The sequence below is a fragment of the Prunus dulcis genome, chromosome 4 (genome assembly GCF_902201215.1).
Source record: "Prunus dulcis chromosome 4, ALMONDv2, whole genome shotgun sequence".
NCBI lineage: Eukaryota > Viridiplantae > Streptophyta > Magnoliopsida > Rosales > Rosaceae > Prunus > Prunus dulcis.
In genome coordinates, this window is record NC_047653.1 from 18,719,634 (window position 1) to 18,738,242 (window position 18,609).

Sequence of the window (18,609 nt, forward strand, 5' to 3'; positions counted from 1 at the left end):
AAAGGATTATAGACCAAATTTCTTGACATTTATGACTGAAACTGAGCCACAAACTTATAAAGAGGTCATATCTAGTCCAGAAGCTCCTTTGTGGAAGGAAGCAATCAACAATGAAGTTGAATCCATTTTACAAAATAATACATGGGAATTGGTAAACTTGCCACTTGGTAACAAACCAATTGGCTATAAGTGGATTTTCAAGAAGAAATTGAAATCTGATGGTACGATCAATAAATATAAAGCTTGTTTAGTAGCAAAAGGTTACCATTAAAAAGAAGGGTTGGATTTCTTTGACACCTATTCTCCTGTAACGATAATAATATCTATACAAATGTTGATTGCTATAGCTGCAGTTTATGACATGGAAATACATCAAATGGATGTAAAAACTGTATTTCTAAATGGAGAATAGAAGAAAATATATATATGGAGCAACCAGAAGGTTTCATGGTTGAAGGTCAAGAAAATAAAGTATGTAGGCTTGTCAAATCCTTGTATGGATTAAAACAAGCACCCAAGCAGTGGCATCAAAAATTTGATCATACTATGCTGAAACATGGTTTCAAAATAAATGAATGTGACAAATATGTTTACATTAAAACACATAACAATGCATGTACCATAGTATGTTTGTATGTGGATGATATGCTCATCATGGGAACTAATAAGTTTATAATTAATTCAACAAAGAAAATGTTAAACTCAAGCTTTGATATGAAAGACTTGGGTCTTGCTAATGTGATTCTTGGTATAAGAGTAAGAGAAATGCAGATGGCTATATTCTTTCACAATCTCACTATATAGAGACAACACTACGAAGGTTTGGTCAATATGATTGCAAACATGCCGTTACACCATTTGATGCCAACTGCAAACTTAAAAAACATGCTGGAGATGCTATATCACAACGTGAATATTCCCAAGTTATTGGGAGTTTAATGTACATTATGAATTGTACAAGACTTGATATAGCATATTCAGTGAGTCAGTTGAGTAGGTATACTAGCAATCCTGGATATGATCATTGGGATGCCTTAATTAGAGTGTTAAGGCATTTAAAATACACATTGAATCATGGATTTCATTATAATAAATATCCTCCGGTATTGGAAGGATATAGTGATGCTAACTGGATCTCCGACAATACTGAAACTAAGTCCACAAATGGATATGTGTTTACATTAGGAGGAGCATCAGTATCTTGGAAATCTTCTAAGCAAACATGCATAGCCCGATCGACAATGGAATCAAAATTTATTGCCTTAGACAAGGCAGGAGAAGAAGCATAATAGCTGAGGAATTTTTTAGAAGATATTCCGATATGGCCTAAGCCTGTAACAGCAATCTGTATACATTGTGATAGTACAACAGCTCAATCAAGAGCTAAAAATGTATACGATGGAGTCTAGGCATATTAGACGAAGGCATAATACAATAAAGCAATTGCTCTCTAGTGAGAATAATTTCCATTGACTATATGAAGTCAAAAGAGAATCTTGCGGATCCACTTACTAAAGGTTTATTAAGAGAGCAAATAAAATTTACATTGAGGGGAATGGGGCTACAGCCAACAGAATAAATGATTTAGCCTAATGGAAACCTAACCTAGCTGATTGGAGATCTCATGGTCTAGGTTCAATAGACAAACTAGTTAGGTATACATCAAGTTGTTAACACACTATATGTCTTATTCCTATGGTGGAAGAGTGTGTTGTCTCCTGAAGTTTTTTTAGGGTACTTATGTTTAATGACACTAATTACTTGGATTTAAGGGGAATATGGCAGACTATTCCCAAGTTGGTGTCACCTATATGAGAGTAAATGTGGGGTCGCATTATGAGAATTATATTGCTACATTCTCTATAGCTCTCATGAATTCAGGATCTGTTCAGGACCAAAATGAACACAAATGTATGAACGCACAGTGTGTCTGGATGTGACATATGTGATTTGGTATACTGGTTTGGTGAATAGTTCAAGATTGGATGTCCACTGCATCACCTTGTATATCTGCTAAGTATTCACAAAGGTAGGTTCAAGTCCAATGGACACCTCTCCTAATGTATGTTACATCTTACGTGTATTCTTAGTGGTTACACATAGACTTACTTTTCCCACCCAAATGTGGGGTATTGTTAGAGTGGGAAAAGATTCCTAGATTGGAAAGTTACAACTTTCCTACACTCTTTATAAGTGTAGGGATCTTTCACTATAATAAACACAATTGGGTTTTTCTGAAGTGAGCTTTGGACTTGTTGGCCTTATTTAAATTAAATATATATTTTTATATATTTAAGTTTTTGAACTTTGGATAATTTCAGTTAGTTAGAAATTCAAAGTTCAGACATATATGTTTGAACAAATATGTCCAAAGGGTGTCTTAGGCTTATTTAAATAGCCAAACGTACAAAGAAGAAAACTAACTTTGAAACCCAATACATCTCACACAACACATAAATCCATTGAGACTACCCATATTGTAGTTTGCCAGATACCAAAATTCAAGTGCTAGAATCTTGGTTCTGTAGTTGTTTCCTGGTGGACAGTCATCTACAAAACACAAGCACAGGAGTGAGGGTGAAATACTGTCTAAGGACATAGCAAATCTGCTAGCCTCTATCATCTCTGCAAGTTAGTATTTCTAGTTAACTCAAACTCTTGTATCTGTAATTTTTTGCTGTTATATATTGATTCATTTAAAAGCCTTATATATATATTCTGTTATATTATACAAGTTACTGATTGTTTCCAACAATTTATACTCTCAAAGTTTAGTTATAGAGTTTTTAGAAATCTCTACACAACACCATACCCACAATATTCCCTTCAATCCAACCTTTGCAAAGATTGCCAAAGATATCTTTGCAATCCCATCTTCAACCGTTGCTAGTGAGAATGCTTTTAACTTAGGGAAGAGGATTGTGGATCCTTATAGAAGTTCATTAACTCCTAAAGTGGTAGAGACATTAGTGTGTTCAAGTGATTGACTTAGGGCGGAGGAATTTTGCTTCTACAACGAACCAATAGAAGATGAGATTGCATTTTATATCTTGAACAAATTGAAGCAAGTAAGTAAATGTTAATTTATTTGTATTTTTAGGTACTTTATTTGTTCAAAAATTAAATTAATGAATTTGTATACTTGACTTGTATTTGTAGATGCTATGGGGAAACTACTCAAGCTACTATTTCGACATCACAAGCACGACATCCAACTCCTCCTCCACTTCCTTCACCATCTTGGAGATGAAGATTGGACAAAACAACCATCTTGTGGATGGTTGGTTTGCAAGGCGAACTTATTTTGGGTTCTAATTGAATTAACTTTAGTTTGTATTTTGTTTTCATTTGGGTTGTAATGATAATAAATTTGGTCTTCAATTTCTGTTCAGTTGGGTTATAACTTTAATTAACTTTTCATTGCATTAATGACTAGTATATGATGGATTGGATATGTGATGAGCTTTGCTTGTAATATTAATATGTGTTAAATAGGTAAGAAACTTGCCTAAAAATTTATCTTCTAAATTGCTCATAAACTGCCCTTAAAACTAGGCTTCTAAATTGCCCAGAAACTGGCATAAAATTGGGCTTTAAAATTTCTCTCAAACTAGGCTAAAAAAATATCCATGACTGGCCCAAAAAGTTGGGCTAAAAGCCCAAATACTCTCATCAACAATTGGCCCATTATCGAACCAAATTGACCGTCGTAATCAGTGATATCGAAAGTTGGTAAACCGCCACTGTTGGCGGCGGCGACAGTCATGATTTTCCCATTACTGCTTAAAGTGGTTCGGCTACCAGGCTGACCAGATTGGTTCGATGACCAAATTGAACCCAACACTAATCTCAAGTCTCAATCAAGCGATGTTGTAATCATATTTACTCCTTGTGGTTACAATAGATGTTTTGATTTTTGTGTTGAAATATGATTATTATCACTAGTGGAATGTAATAGTATATGTATGGTTGTTTAATACTTTAGATATAAACGTTTCTATTTGATTATGAATAAACTACAACCGTTTGAAAAAGAAAAAAAAGTTACAAGTAATTGAATCTTTAGAATGTCTACTTCCCAATAGAGAATTAAAAAACTGTTATTTTTCTTAAAAACAAGGAGTTCTCATATCTATTTTATAAGATTCAAAAAGTTGTTTGGTATGCAACTTGAAAACTGTTTTTGAATCTTTAAATTTTGAAAACTTGTTTAGTTGAATTCTTGAAAACAATTTCATGTTTCATTTTTTTACAGTTATGATATTTTGATAAACATTATCAAAATCATATTAAATATACTACTTTAACATCCATATTTTAATACCATACATATATGATTGATAAGCTCAATTAGTCTTCAAGTCTTAAATAATACATATTAAATTAAACATTATAGACTAAACAAATTCTAAGACTAATGGTTCTGAATATAATCCATCCACATTGCTCCTGTTATGTGATCTCTAGCATCACTAATTTCATAAGCATTGTCCTCATGCAAATGGATGTGTTCTTGATCTACTTCAAAGCTTTCTTCATCTACCACTTGAAAATCATTGGCTTGATGACAGGACCCGACCCAAATTCCACTTTGGTATCTGTGTCGAACCCTTTGCGTGACCAACACCTAGCAGGTATCGGCACAATTGTCCAAAATACCCCTTCTTGCCCTAATCCAAAAATTGCTTTTAGGTTTGACTTCTACCGAAAAACTGGCAGAGTCTCCCTGAAAAATGGACATTTACCAAATTATTTTCACCATAAAAATCACAGTTTAATATTTCCCAACTTCAGCATGCACAATGCTAACACACACAATTTACTAGATGGCCTCCAACCTCACATTCAACCTTACCAAGGCAATATCAACGTAATCTACAAATTTATTTCTTACTTTACAAATAGCCACAAATTTTAAAGCATAACTCAACTATTTATTTTGTGGTTGCACCTACTACGTTGCCTACGTACCCTTATTGAGGGATCAAGCCACAAGTAGTTCTTTCAACACAAAAGCAAATTTCAACCCACATGTAAGTACATAAATCAAATATTCCTTCACACTTGTCCAAAACCCAAAAGCTTCAAATTCTAATCAATCCGCTGAAACTCGAGCAAAAGGTATTGATTTCAGAACAATCTTCCACTCATCACATATGCGTATATACAAATATATATATATATATATATGTATATAATAACTCATTAGAAATAAGTAGGAAAACGAGAAAATTACTAAAATAACATTGGCCACGTGAAATCTTAACATCACTATCAACGGTTTGAATAAAACATGCTTCCATCTTTCACATGTAAAAACAAACTCATCACTTAATAAAATAGTTGTGAATTGTATAAAATCCTTAAAACTTAGAAAACCCTCAATCCTTTCAATCCTTATCTCATACATCGAAAAACATGTATTAAAACTTTTACTAATAAGTACCAAGATAAAATCATCAATTTTAGTTTAAAATATCTCAAAATTCAAATACTCTCCACCTAGGCGTACCCTCATTCATAATCCGTCAATTCTATTAATATTTCATCAATTCCAAGTACCATGTATGTTACAACCTCACAGAACTCGGGGGACTTGTGGTCAACCCGAGAACGCATATCCTCGCAGAACTCAAGGGACACGTAGTCGGTCCGACAACGCATATCCTCGCAGAACTCAAGGGACACGTTGTTAGCCCAAGAAAGCATATCCTCGCACCACACAATTCAGGCGTCCCCGAGACTCGTGGGGCGTTATCATAAATGACTAGGTTGTTCCAAAAGCAACTGGAGGGGGTACTTTCGTGGTGGTTTGAAAACTATTTTCCGAAACTTATCATAAAATTCCTCTTATTCCACAAATCCGCTTACCAAATCTTCTCTCAACTTTCCAAAATAAGTTCTTAAATAGATAACCAAAAATCACTTCTCAAAACGAGAGCAATTCCAACATTCCTTAATTGAATTTGACCATCATAATTTTTCAAAATTGTTCTCAACTATATTTAAATATGTACCACATACTATTGAGTAAACTAGTATCCATCATTCATCGATTTCAAGCGACCGGGCATATATTTACATGTAAACATATAATTAGGCATTTAACTAATTCCTTAATCAAGCCATAACCCGGTTAACCAAGCCATTCCTAACTCCACATAATTAAATATAATATAATATGCTCGGAAAGTAAAAGCGATTGCAATACTTCATAAACATTTAATAAAACTCTTAAAGCATAATACCAATTTAAAAAAACCCTCCAATTACAGTTGAAACTACTAAATGGCCTCAACCGAGTCGACATAGCCCACTATTTAAGTCAACTGGGCTCATAGTGCTCACAACCTCAATTTGTTACATGACAATTCCTATTGGTCCACAACCAAAAGTTAAACCCATCCCAGAAGTCTCGTCACATCCAACGCTCTGTTTGACCCCGATCGCAGAATTTGACCCATTTGGGCCACGGGGCCAATAACCTTCGATTTCTGATCCAAACATTCCTATAAGTCCGACAAGGTCTACTTAACAAGTCCTAAGAGTTTGGTCTCGATCGAGCAGTCGGATCGCTCCCAATTGTACGATCGGACGGTCAACGTTTTACGTAAACTTTAAATCATTGATTCGGAGTATCCGAAACTCCGATTCTTGATCCATAAGTTCCTACACGATCCTAGAGGTATCTAGATCAACATATTTGGAAATGGAGTTGGTCCAACGGTCTGACCATATTGAACCGAAATATCTCCTAATATGCGTAAATCCATTCGATTGTCATACGATAACCAAATACGAATCCGAGCATGCCATCATGCTTGGGACGACATGAGGAACATTTTAGAACACAAAGAGTCGCCACTCAGTGGCCCACGTGCCGCCTGCAGAGCGTGGGTGTCTTGAGAAAATTTCGGTGATCGGAAATTTTTTGAAACACCCTACAAAACCTATATCAAACAATTCAGACTAACAAGATGAGCAACTTTTGGTCTCAGAAGCCAGCAAAAAAAGTGGCCGAAAATGGGTGAAGAATGTCCAAAAATGTTGGCCAATATGGGTATTTAAATCAGTCTCCAAAACTCCAAAATTAACCCGAACTAACTACATAAACAGGTAGATCATGATGAGGGGATGAATGTCCATATCTCACTCGACGGATTTGGCCGTTGAAATCGCTGGAAAACACCCAAAAATCGCTGGAAAAAGAGACAAAGCCATTGGAGCTATTTTTCATTAAAATAAGAGAAATCCTTGATGGTTGATGTCAATTAATCCCTAGAATAGGTAGAGGAGGACCAGAGGAACATTTTTTGTGAAGGTGGCGCGGCCAACAGGTGCATGACTGCGTCGTATGGTGGCCCAGAAGTCGAATAGTCATTGTTGCCACAGTGACTATTACGAATTCCAGAGGAAGAATGAGAAGAAGTGGCTGGGGAGAAGGAGAAGATAAAGAGAATTAGCCCGGTTATTGTATGACAGGACCTGATCCAAATTCTGCTTTGGAATTCGAGTCAGACCATGTGCGTGTCCGACACCTGGCAAATGTCGGGCACATATAACCTATTTGCCCTTCTAATTACAATTTATTTTCAATTTAACCTGGACTCCTACCGAAAATTCGGCAAAGTCTCTCCTGTAATTTGTTCAATCCCTAATTTACACATGTCAAAACAAGCATGTATATCTATACAACCAACTGCCAGTACTTAAATATACAAGCCAACAGTTCAGTTAACAAACTAGGGCAACATCAGAGCATTTACTAGTAGTTTACAGATGAAGTTATCCGTTTACAAAATAAAACTTCTGTCACAAAGAAAGGCGCGGAAGACAAAATTGGCCCGGTGGTAGGTTTCCTGTGCACGTCTACAGCCTGGGGGCGCAAAACATTCAAATAAATGTGAGTGGACAAAAATAAAGGTTCATAAAATATCATAAGAATACACTAACCCCCACTGTAAAAACGATTATGTAAAACTGAATATTTACTCTGCATTTGAATCATACTAAAATCAATGCATTCACATATTTATATACGTATATGTAAATCATATTCAAGATCGATAAAACTCGCATAAAAGCACTGTAAACAATTTAAAACTACCACCTAGGTGTACCCTTTTTATTCCGTCAATTCCTGATATCCGTCAATTTCCCTGGCAGGTCTCGGTAACACAAAGTCAACCCGAGCCGCAAACTGGCAGGATTCAGGAGACCGTAGTCAGCCTGATCCGCAATCCTAGCTCTCACGGTCCGGGCGTCCCTGAAACTAGTGAGGAAATGTCAAGTGCACTGACAAACTGAAAGCAAACTGGATGCCTGTGGACATCGTCATATCCGAAGGCAACATATACTGAAAGCAAACTGTTTCTGTAACTGGGTACCCACGGTGGCTTAAGAAAATATAAGATTTCTGAAAAATCTAATAAAAAACTGAATTTTTGATTAAATCTAAAACTCTGCTGCCATTTTATCTGATATAAATCTCAATCTCTACTTTCCATATCTTTTTTAGCATATTCAACTAAGCAGCATATAAATAAGGGTATTTAAATTCAACAAATCATGCTAGGAAATTCATACTCAATAAAACTTATTCAAGATCAAATAATGAAATTCATTTATGTAAAATCATTTATAAAAGAAAAGTCCACTCACTCCTGGTCCGAGCTAGCTAGACCTTCTGAAGGTCCCTCCTGTGGGTCTGCTTGGTCCCGGGTGCCTGGTTAAACAACCATGAATATTTAATTAATAAAACTGCTCGGTATAAGTATTTCATAAAAACTCTGACCCCCGGCTCCTAGAAGTGCGTGCACTAACTTTAAAGTCATTTTTTTGCCCACTTAGGCATTTCAGATGTTTAGAACTGCCTAAAAAGACCCGAGACTTCACTAATCGATAAACTTCCGTATTGGTCGATACGGAACCTCGTGGGGTCCACGACCTCCAATTACCACTCTGAGAGTTCCTGTAAGTTCCTCATATTTAGGTAACCATGTCCTGCAAGTCTGGTCAGATTCGGACGATCGGATTGACCACGATCGTGTAATCGCATAATTTTTAAACCCTAGCCCCAGGGTTCGCGATTTCGGAGTATCCAGGACTCCGATTCACAATCCGTTGAATCCTACACGATTCTGAAATTATCTAGAACAACATATCTGAAATTGAGTACGATCCAACGGCTCAACAGTATTGAACCCGAAAATCGCACTATATGGAAAATCCGTTCGAGGCTCAAACGGTATCCAAATTGAGATCTGCGAATTCCTACGCGCTCGTGACAACTTAAGGATCGCAACAAGACACAGTGCCACTGCACTATCTTCACCCACGAGCCGCCGCACGTGCCGGTAGCGATGGGTGTCCAAAGCGATTACACCTCGCCGGAAAAACTCAAAACCACGGCTCCAAACTCCTATCCTAGGTATAACACCACATTTGGAACCACTTTTATTCTTGGGCCTACCCCAAAAATTGACCGGAAGTGGCTGAACAGGGAGGCCGAAACTTGGCCGAATTGCAAATTCGAAAACTGGGCTAGTTACAGTCAAAATCGATGCAAACCTACCCAACCATCAGCTAGAGCATGGAAAATAGGTAGAAATCCATACCTTATTCGACAAATTTGGAGAAGAATTGAGGGAGAACGAGCGAGTTGAAGTTTGTTGAAAAACTGTCAAAACAGCTCCCTTTCGTGGCTGTTTCCGGCGATGGCAGCGGCAGATCGAGGTGGCGGTGAGTTGGAACGGAAAGAAGGAAGTGTGGTGGTTCCAACGGAACCGGTGCCGCTCCGTTTGGGGGTGTGTGGTGGCGATGGTGGAGGCGTGAAGATGCTGTCGTGAGAGAAAAAAAAAATGGGGGAGGGTCTGTTCGCAGGGAGAGAGAAAAAGGGATAAAAATCTGATTTTTTTCAAATTATCGTTTTGCCCCTCATGGTATTTTAACCGTAATTTCTTCGTTACAGCTCCGATTCGAGCCCACTCCGTGTCTAGGGACTCGTTTCGTCGCGCTCTATGCAACGGCGTAAGTGGAATTGTCAAATTCCTTTTCGGTCCAAAAGTCAACTTTTTCTTAATAAAATATTTCAAGGGCAAAATTGTCTTTCCTCAAAATAAATTACTAATTAAATAAGAATTTTTGTTTTAGGTTATTACATTGTAGCAACGATACTGTAGTTGTACTGTTTGCTAAGTAACAAATTTAAAAATTCCCTTTACGTCCTTTTCATTTTCAAACCTTTCCTCATTCGTTACAACTCGAAATTGGGTGTGCCGCATGTCTACGAACTTGTATCGATGAGCTTTATGCAATGGTGCCACTCATTTACTCCATTTCCCCCTTGGATGTCTCCTCTCCCATGATATAGTGCGAGAAACACACGCATATTTGCATAACCAGAATTAACAAGATAATATTTTCCAATTTAAGAAAAGTTAATATAAGTATTTTACTCCATTTAAATATATTATAAAATATATATATTGTAAGTCAATATGTTTAAATAATTTCATACCTATTGCATCTATCAACACTCTTAAGTTGATATGTTCTCTTCTCTACTTATTGCATCCATCAATACTCTTGAGTCATTAGCCGTTCCTTCCCATCTCGTGTAAACATATGTGAATAACATGTCAAATGAACATGTACACATACTATTTTGTGTCACTTCAACTTTTGTGCCTCGATATGAAACTTGTTTTGATGCAGAAGCCCATGCACTGATATGTGTTCCATCAATCCTACTAAGTGACAATTAAACCATGCCATGTCAGCATTTAACCATATAACAAGAAAAAAAAAAAGAAGTAGTTAAGTTAATCACATTTACCTTAAACCATGGGTGGTAATTAGGATTTCTCATGATTTCAGGAGGTGTCGCATCCATATTTAGAGGTTGAATTATTTGAGTACCAACTCGACATACTTCTTTGAGAACTCTATTAAATTGTCTAGATACGGTTTCTTTAGAATGTTGAAATTTCTCAGCAATCATCTTATTAAGAGTTGTATGCCCAATAGTATGCAAAAACATGCACACTGACTCTTCGAGACAAATTGATCTATCATCTTGTAAGAAATCCAAGTCCCTCAATGTCGAACACAATTCATAAATGTGTTCTTATCCATTCTAGCAAAATTAAATAATCTATTTGGATATCCATGCAACAACTCTATCACAAATGGGTGACCTGAGAGTTGTGAAGTCAAACATGGCTCTTTATGTAAACGCGAGTGATATTCATTTAGTTTTATAATTAAAAGCAACTCTCCAAGTGAATCATCCAAATCGGATGATGAATCCCTTTCAGAACTTGAATGAGATAATGAATCACTTGCAGAACTTGAATGAGTGTTGTCAACTTCATTTGAGTCCATCCTCTATAACAAAGACAAATATAACAAGGAATAAGAAAAACATGGTAAATAAAGATAAGCATTATAGGCTAAAGAAAAGACAGATAATAAATTTGTCTCTTAGACCATATCACTAATAACTCACGAGTTAAAAAAATCACTATTCATCATAGACTATAGCTTCTAGGTGAATAATACTTGTCTCTTAAATGGTGAGGAGAAATTTCCTCACGACTGCTGACTTAGCATAATTTTATTCACTATTGGTGAAACTGATGAAACCACCACTTTCACAACATTAGCCGCTTTAGCAATTTTCACCACTTTATACTAATAAATGCATGCCGCACCAACAGCCAGTCAAGAGGCAAGCATTATCCTTTTTATACAGTTGATTATTTTTTAAGCCTCAATAGTGATTAAAATCACAAAACAGAGGAAGCACTTAAGGCTGCAGAATTCATTGAAGGGAAATTTGATGAATCAAATCATGAGTGTAGAAATTCTTGAGAAAAAAAGGAAAGTTCCTCATACCAAAATGGCCTCAATCTCCTCTTTGGACACCGATGTTTGTTCGGGTTAAAGAGAAGCTTTTCCTCATAAGGTGGTGGTGGTTGAGGCCTTTGAACTTGAGAAGAAAGTATGGGAAGCATCACCAGCCAAAGGTGTTGCTTGAATGCGAGATTCAGAACCTGCCAAGTAAATAATTACAAGTGTAAAGAAAAAAACACGAACTATGACCCAAAAAGAACAACATAGTATCTAAACAAATGTGTAAGACTCAATGGAGAAGAACAAGTAAGAAACTTCAAAAAATAGCTAAAAATTAGGCTTACAATTAAGATGGAGATCAACAATAAATTCATCATGCATGTCCAAGTTTGCTACATCGATAGATATGCAACACACACAATGTATGTATATAATGTTCTCTTTATCATATGCTACCAACCACTATTAGGTTCTTAGAATGCCAATTACGACTGCAAATTCAAACATGATTTCACCTTATCAACAGTTCTCATTAACAGTCCGACTGTCTGATAAAATAGCATTATCCTACATACATATATAATGAAAATGGCCAGAATTTGAATGGTAATTACATAATTCTTCGAGTCTAAATATTACATGACTGAGCATGAGGCAATCAAAACAATAAAACTCAAAAGACAGATTTTTTTTTTCTTCCAAAGAATTGAATATCAGGAGAAAAAATAATAATAAAGGGAGACTTCTTAAGCAATGAAGCCATTGAAGCTAGTAAGCATAAGAACGAGAGCATATCCACAAGTTTTTCATACAAAGAGCATGGCTTTTAATATGTATTTTTAAAATTTAGAAACACATGCATAATCATTGAACCTATTTAAAAATTTTCACAACTCCAATCCAATCTCCCATTAATTACTAAGTCATGAAGCTATAAACGAAGCCCCACTTTAAAATTGCTGTTTCCAAATAAGATAAATAAAAAGAGTAGTATCATGCAAATTTATGGTGATCCATAATTCTAGTGAATTCAATTCAATTCACTCCCCCATGTTGACTTTTTGACTCCCCAATTCAAATTCTTGATTTTTTTTTTTTACTCCTATCAATCGCAATTAGCCTATTAGAGAAAATAAAATTTCCCTTCCCCTCAATGTTCCCAGCAACCAAACATAGGAAATGAGTTAAAAGCAAAATTAAAATGAGAGACATACATGAAATTTACAATTTGATTCAGGACTCTCATTCTCTACAAATATTCCATTACAATTTATCTTCCTCAACCCTCCACATCATCATCACGATCAATGTCAACAATAACAAATTACACAAACTATAAAAATTTAGAGTTAGTTTAATTTAAGAAGAAGATGAACCTGACCCAGATTTTTGGATACACTAGAGTCTCCCCTTTCAAACTAGAGTTGGTTTAATTCAAGAATGCAAAAAATAGATTTCTTTGTCTTTGTACCTCTCAACCTTGAAAGTTCTTGATATCCAGACGTAAGGCGGTTCTATCTACTAGACATAAGAAACTCATTATCAAATTTAAACATAAACTCACATTACCAACAACCCAGCTATCCAAAAAAATTATTGAAACCAAAAGACAAAAGGAATAGAAAAAGCAAACTGACCTTTGATATTGGAAGAATCCCCAATTTCTAAGGTTTGAACTAATGAGAGAGAGAAGGAGAGAGGGAGAGAGAGAGAGAGAGAGAGGGGCGAAGAGATAGAGATGGAGAGAGAGGGCTTCAAGCTTCTGCCATGGAAGCTTGAGCAAGCTCGAGGGAACCAACAATGAAGCGAGCTTGAGATTGAGCGAACCAACAGTGAAGTGATACAAAAATTCAAGAAAAACTAATTTATTTTGTGTTCAAGGGGTCTTTTTGAGTTTGTTCAAAATACCACCCCTTCCCAAAAATTTTAAAACTACATCCTATAAATACATTTTTATTGTAAACTGATTGCACCCATATCACATTTTTCAGAAATTGGTTTTCTCTCAACTCTCTTGGCTCTGTCTCTCTCTTCAGCCTGGTACTGTTCATCTAACCCTCACCCATCTGGCAACAGCAAACACACTCCGTCACCTTCATTCATCACTCCAAAACGACAGCGTATCACAACTCATTCTCATGGTGCCGTACTTAAACTCCAGACCATCTCCTCCCTCCTCCCTCCTCCTCCTCCTCCTCCTTCTTCTTCCATCTCCGCCAGTGCTGGTTCCTCAGTTTGATAGATTGAAGAAACAGTGTAAAGAGATAGATGTACAAGGAAATCGGATTTCTTCCATGGTAGCGTGCCGCCGATAACTTTGCAAGTAAAGTAATCAACTTTATTTATGCTTTTTTTCTCCATGGTTGCAGTAATGACGTCGTAATTGAATCGATTCTGTTATGATTTTGGTTAACTTATCTGAGGCTTTTGATTTACAAAACCAATGCCCTAAATGTTGCAGCTGCTGATGTGAAAACATATTTGTTGACTGCTATTAGTGGAGGCTTAAACCAGCAAAGAAGAGGGGTGAGTTTCTTGATTGAGCTGTAGATGCATATTAATCCAGTAGACGCCCATCTTAGTTTTCTTCCATTTGAGGCCTAAATTATCTTTCTAATATCTTCATTTAAGGCTTAAAGTACATTGTGGTTATGCATTCAGATTCCAAATGGCTTCTTTATTAGTCTAATTTTGATTTGTTATTTCGTTTAGGCATCTGGTTATAAGTAGATCCTGTATAGGACTTGTTGATAGGACTTTGTAACTTTTTCATTCCATGACTGATAAGACTGGTTTGTAATCATGTATGTTTTTCCTGCTGATTCAGCATCTTGTGCTTCTTTCTTGATTCTGTTACAGATAACTGATGCTTTTATTGCAGCTTATATCTTGAATGCTACTCTTCTTGTTCTCAAGCTGGGCCAGAAATTATTTTGGAAGGATTCCAGGTCATTTTCACCATATCACAGATACAAAACTACTGTGAAGGTCCATGTAAGCAAAACTGTCTGTGGATTAATATTCTTATTCGGGTATTTGGTGCAGCAACTTTGATGAAATCTTTGATGTAGACTGGTTTATATCATCTCTATCAAAAGATGTTGAAATCATTAAACAGCTTCCAACAAAGGGAGGAATACCAATGAGTCCATATAGCATGCGTGTCCCAAGGAAGGGCAAAAATGCTACAGAATCGTTTAGTGCCTGTTCTTAATAAAAATATTGTAAGTGTCTTTCAAGAGAACCTACCACATTTTTGTAAAGAATTTGTTAATTATCATATGCTGGTGCATACAACCGAGGAAGAAAAATTTCCAGTCCTTGAATGAGTGCCTTTTTGGGATATATAGAATTTACAGTTGTTTGTTATGCTTTCTAATGTACAGGCTGTTCAGCTCACAAAGTTTGATTACAGGCTTTCAAATAAATTGGATTCAAATTTATAAAAACTTAGGTGTAGAGCAAATTATCATGCCTTAAAGTTTAATGACCTTATTAATGAAATGGGGAAAACGTTGGTTGACAGAATGAGGATGAAAAGAAAGCATTTCATTGCCCTGCATTTGAGGTAAATTGCAAATAAATAAAAAATTACCTGCTTGAGTATTTTTTTTCCCCCAAAAGATACATCTGTTAGGTACTCACTATAACCCAAGTTTCTTGATGTTCCTATCTTATGGTTCTGTGTTTAAAATCTTAATGCAATTGGCATTTGATTTATGAGAAACGTGCGCAGAGCTAAAATAAGAAAGAAACTCAAGGCTATTAAATTTCTTCTAATGGCCAAGATTAATGCAAATGCTTTTTGTACGTCTGTTTTATGTTCGATTTGTATAATCATAAACTTATCGGTATTCATATTGTTTGCTTCAATAACTTTTGGCTCTTTATTGAAGTCGGAATGTGTTCTGTATATTAACCAGGAAAGTTATTGAATATTCGACTAATGTTTATTATACTTAATATCATGTTCATATTGTATGGAAATATTATCGAACGTGTTACTGCATTATTTTTCTTAGTAGAAAACTTGCTTCCTGAAAGGTTTGATTTCGTGGGTGATTAGGCTTGTCACTTTCAATCTTGGCTATCTTCCTGGGGGTGACAAAACAATTATCAGAGTCAGAAACAACACTGAACAAGGCATTGGAAGTTGCAAAAAGGATTGTGGTGCCTGGAGGTCTTATCAGTTTAGTGGTTTATGTGGGGCATCCTGGTGGATGGTAACAGTTCTGTTCTCAAATTTTATTTTTATTCACTCTGTATGCTAGTTTGTGCTCCCTGGTTTTTATTATGTTCATTATGCAGGTTGAGCAAAACCTATAACAATGGCTTGAGTAATTTTCGTTTAAGATACTAGAATAAATAAATAGATAAAGTTGGATAGTTAGGCCAATATAAGCTCAATTAAGTTCCTCCCAAACTACGCCTGAAATATTTTGCTTCTTATTATTAACAAAGGAATAGTTCTTTTGTAGCTAAAAACAATGAGTATGTTATAGCATGGGAAAATTGTTTTGCCCTATTTAATTTGAGTGTTTAGTGGGAGCATGACTTCTAAGGAACTTCTTGTGCAATGAAAGCAACAGTTGGAAGCTTGCCTTTTCAATCAACCCCCTTTTATTTTATTTTATAAAGTCTGGTAGATGAAGCCATCATTTATGCTTCCCCTTCAGATTGGTTTGGAATTGGATTAAGATATACGTGGTTAGTTTTAGGTACTAGAGGAGTGGGATAGGCTGTTTGGATTTTACGTTCTGGTCTTGCTCCGAGAGGAGAGAGGGGGAAGGGGAGAAGGAGAGTGAGATTGGAAGTCTTCTGTGACTAGTAAATTGGAAGTCTCGGACTCTTGTTAAGTTTGTGCATTTTCAAAATGAAGAATAATCTGTTTTTAGGCTCAAAACAAATAACGTGGATTGAATTCTAGGACACCGATGCTACTGTAGATCATAATAGAAGCTTTCTGCTCATGTTCCAGTCAGGGAAACAGAAGTGCAGTATCCAAGATTGTGCTTGATTAGTGAAATTGTTATTAATATTGATTTATGACATTGGTGATTGAGTTGGAGATTTCCAAATTGGACAATTCTTATTGCTTTGCTGATATGGATCCAACATGCTTTGTTTTGGCAAAAAGAGTCCTACTTAATGTACATTATTTGTTCTTTTAGACTTGATACGTATAAGTTTAGTTTTGTCATATGCTCCTGGCTTGCTTGTTCTAACTGTGGGCACACATAAGGCGGAAAACTTTACATGTAAGGCTTTGCTGATGTCTTGAATGATGTCATTCAATAGTGACCTGTTTTATATAATTTGTATCTCTGCTTTATAACTACATTTGATATTTGGGGTTATATTGCATGCAGGCAAGCAACCCTGACAAGGTACGAAGTGAATATAAATCATTCTCAAGGTAAAGTGCTGCCTAGTGTAAGAGTTTCAGATCCAGGTCTTCTACTTAAACCTGACGAACCAAATTTGGTATGAACTACATCTTTGAATCCCTGATTGCATCTTTGAGGCCAAAGCAGAAAAAATGCTAAACTACATACAGTTTAAAAAATAAAAATAAAAAAAAGTCGAGGCTTTATGAATTAGTTGACTATTCTTTTTATTTATTTATTTAATTTTATACTTTTATACTTTTTGTGGAGTCTTTTTCTCTTTTTTTTTTTTCAAAGTTCCCCTAACTTGGCACAGATGCATGTATGCACGTGTGTACTCAGAACACAAACTCCTTTATAACTCAAAAGAACGGTCGCAAATGTTAGTTTTTAACTTGGAAAAATAAAATAAAATTGAAAGTTACTTTTGGGAAATGTTGAACTTTTATAATGAATATGGCTTCAGTGCAGAAGGCTTGATAGTAAATAGAAAATCTATATGTTGGGGGTTTTCTGGCTAGCTAAAAATGTGTGAGAAATGATGAATCCATCTGATTGCAGCCTATTTAATGTTTAATACCTTCATTAAAAAAAAAGGTTGTTGACAGTGCTTTGACTATCTTGCAGATTATAATGGCAAAACCAGCAGGTGGCCCTAGTGAGAGAGATCAGCATGCAGGGATGGATGAGGACTAATTTTGTGTGTATGACAATTGACTATCTTTGCTTGTATTGCTCTATGTTAGGGATCTTTTGTTCCATTTTAGTAACAATTTTGTTTAGGAGAAAAAGAAACATATTGCAGTTCATGCTTTGTAAATGCCACTCTTCTGTTATGATGGACACGTGGTATGCCCTTGTTGGGTAGGTTTTGGATTGAAACCATGGTCGAGTGCTTGAGCCATGTTTAGTGTGAAGCTTGAATGGATTTTCTTTTCTGTTGTATTTGGCCCTTGTCTTTTCAAGCATGCCAAAAATCATCCTAGTTTTGTAATATGTGGTTTGTGTCCAATTAATTTACTGTGGACCTTGCATTTTTGTACCCAATATTTGATAGCTGCCTTCTTTTGAACGAAGATTCATTGAGGGAGAGAATTACTTTCCTTTTGAATATGAATCGATGTGCAACTCCAACTATCATTTCAAAGGTCAACATCAATTCATGCTAATATAAGGATGGATAACAATTGTCGTGTCCATGAGATTCGAATTCAGGATTACTTTTCAACGAAGTGGAGACTTATTAGACCAAATGGCCATTGACATACGATATAATAGCAATATTAGGCCAATACATGTACACTATAGAGGCAATATTAAAGCAATATAACCACAATACGATAGCAATAGTATTACAATATCACCT

General features: G+C 35.9%; 1 protein-coding gene and 1 long non-coding RNA gene across 2 annotated transcripts; one reads left to right on the forward strand and one right to left on the reverse strand.

The window, feature by feature from the left end:
* Positions 1-10,540: 10,540 nt before the first annotated feature.
* LOC117625562 lies at positions 10,541-11,374 on the reverse strand. The gene is made up of 2 exons (XM_034357103.1): positions 10,845-11,374; positions 10,541-10,748 (listed from the first exon to the last, which is right to left on the reverse strand). The coding sequence occupies exons 1-2, from the start codon at positions 11,039-11,041 to the stop codon at positions 10,541-10,543; spliced, it is 405 nt and encodes a 134-aa protein (XP_034212994.1). The 5' UTR covers positions 11,042-11,374.
* Positions 11,375-17,249: 5,875 nt separating this feature from the next.
* On the forward strand, positions 17,250-18,285 carry LOC117626041. Its single transcript, XR_004585482.1, has 2 exons — positions 17,250-17,340; positions 17,871-18,285. It is a non-coding gene; the product is annotated as an uncharacterized LOC117626041 (long non-coding RNA).
* Positions 18,286-18,609: the final 324 nt, after the last annotated feature.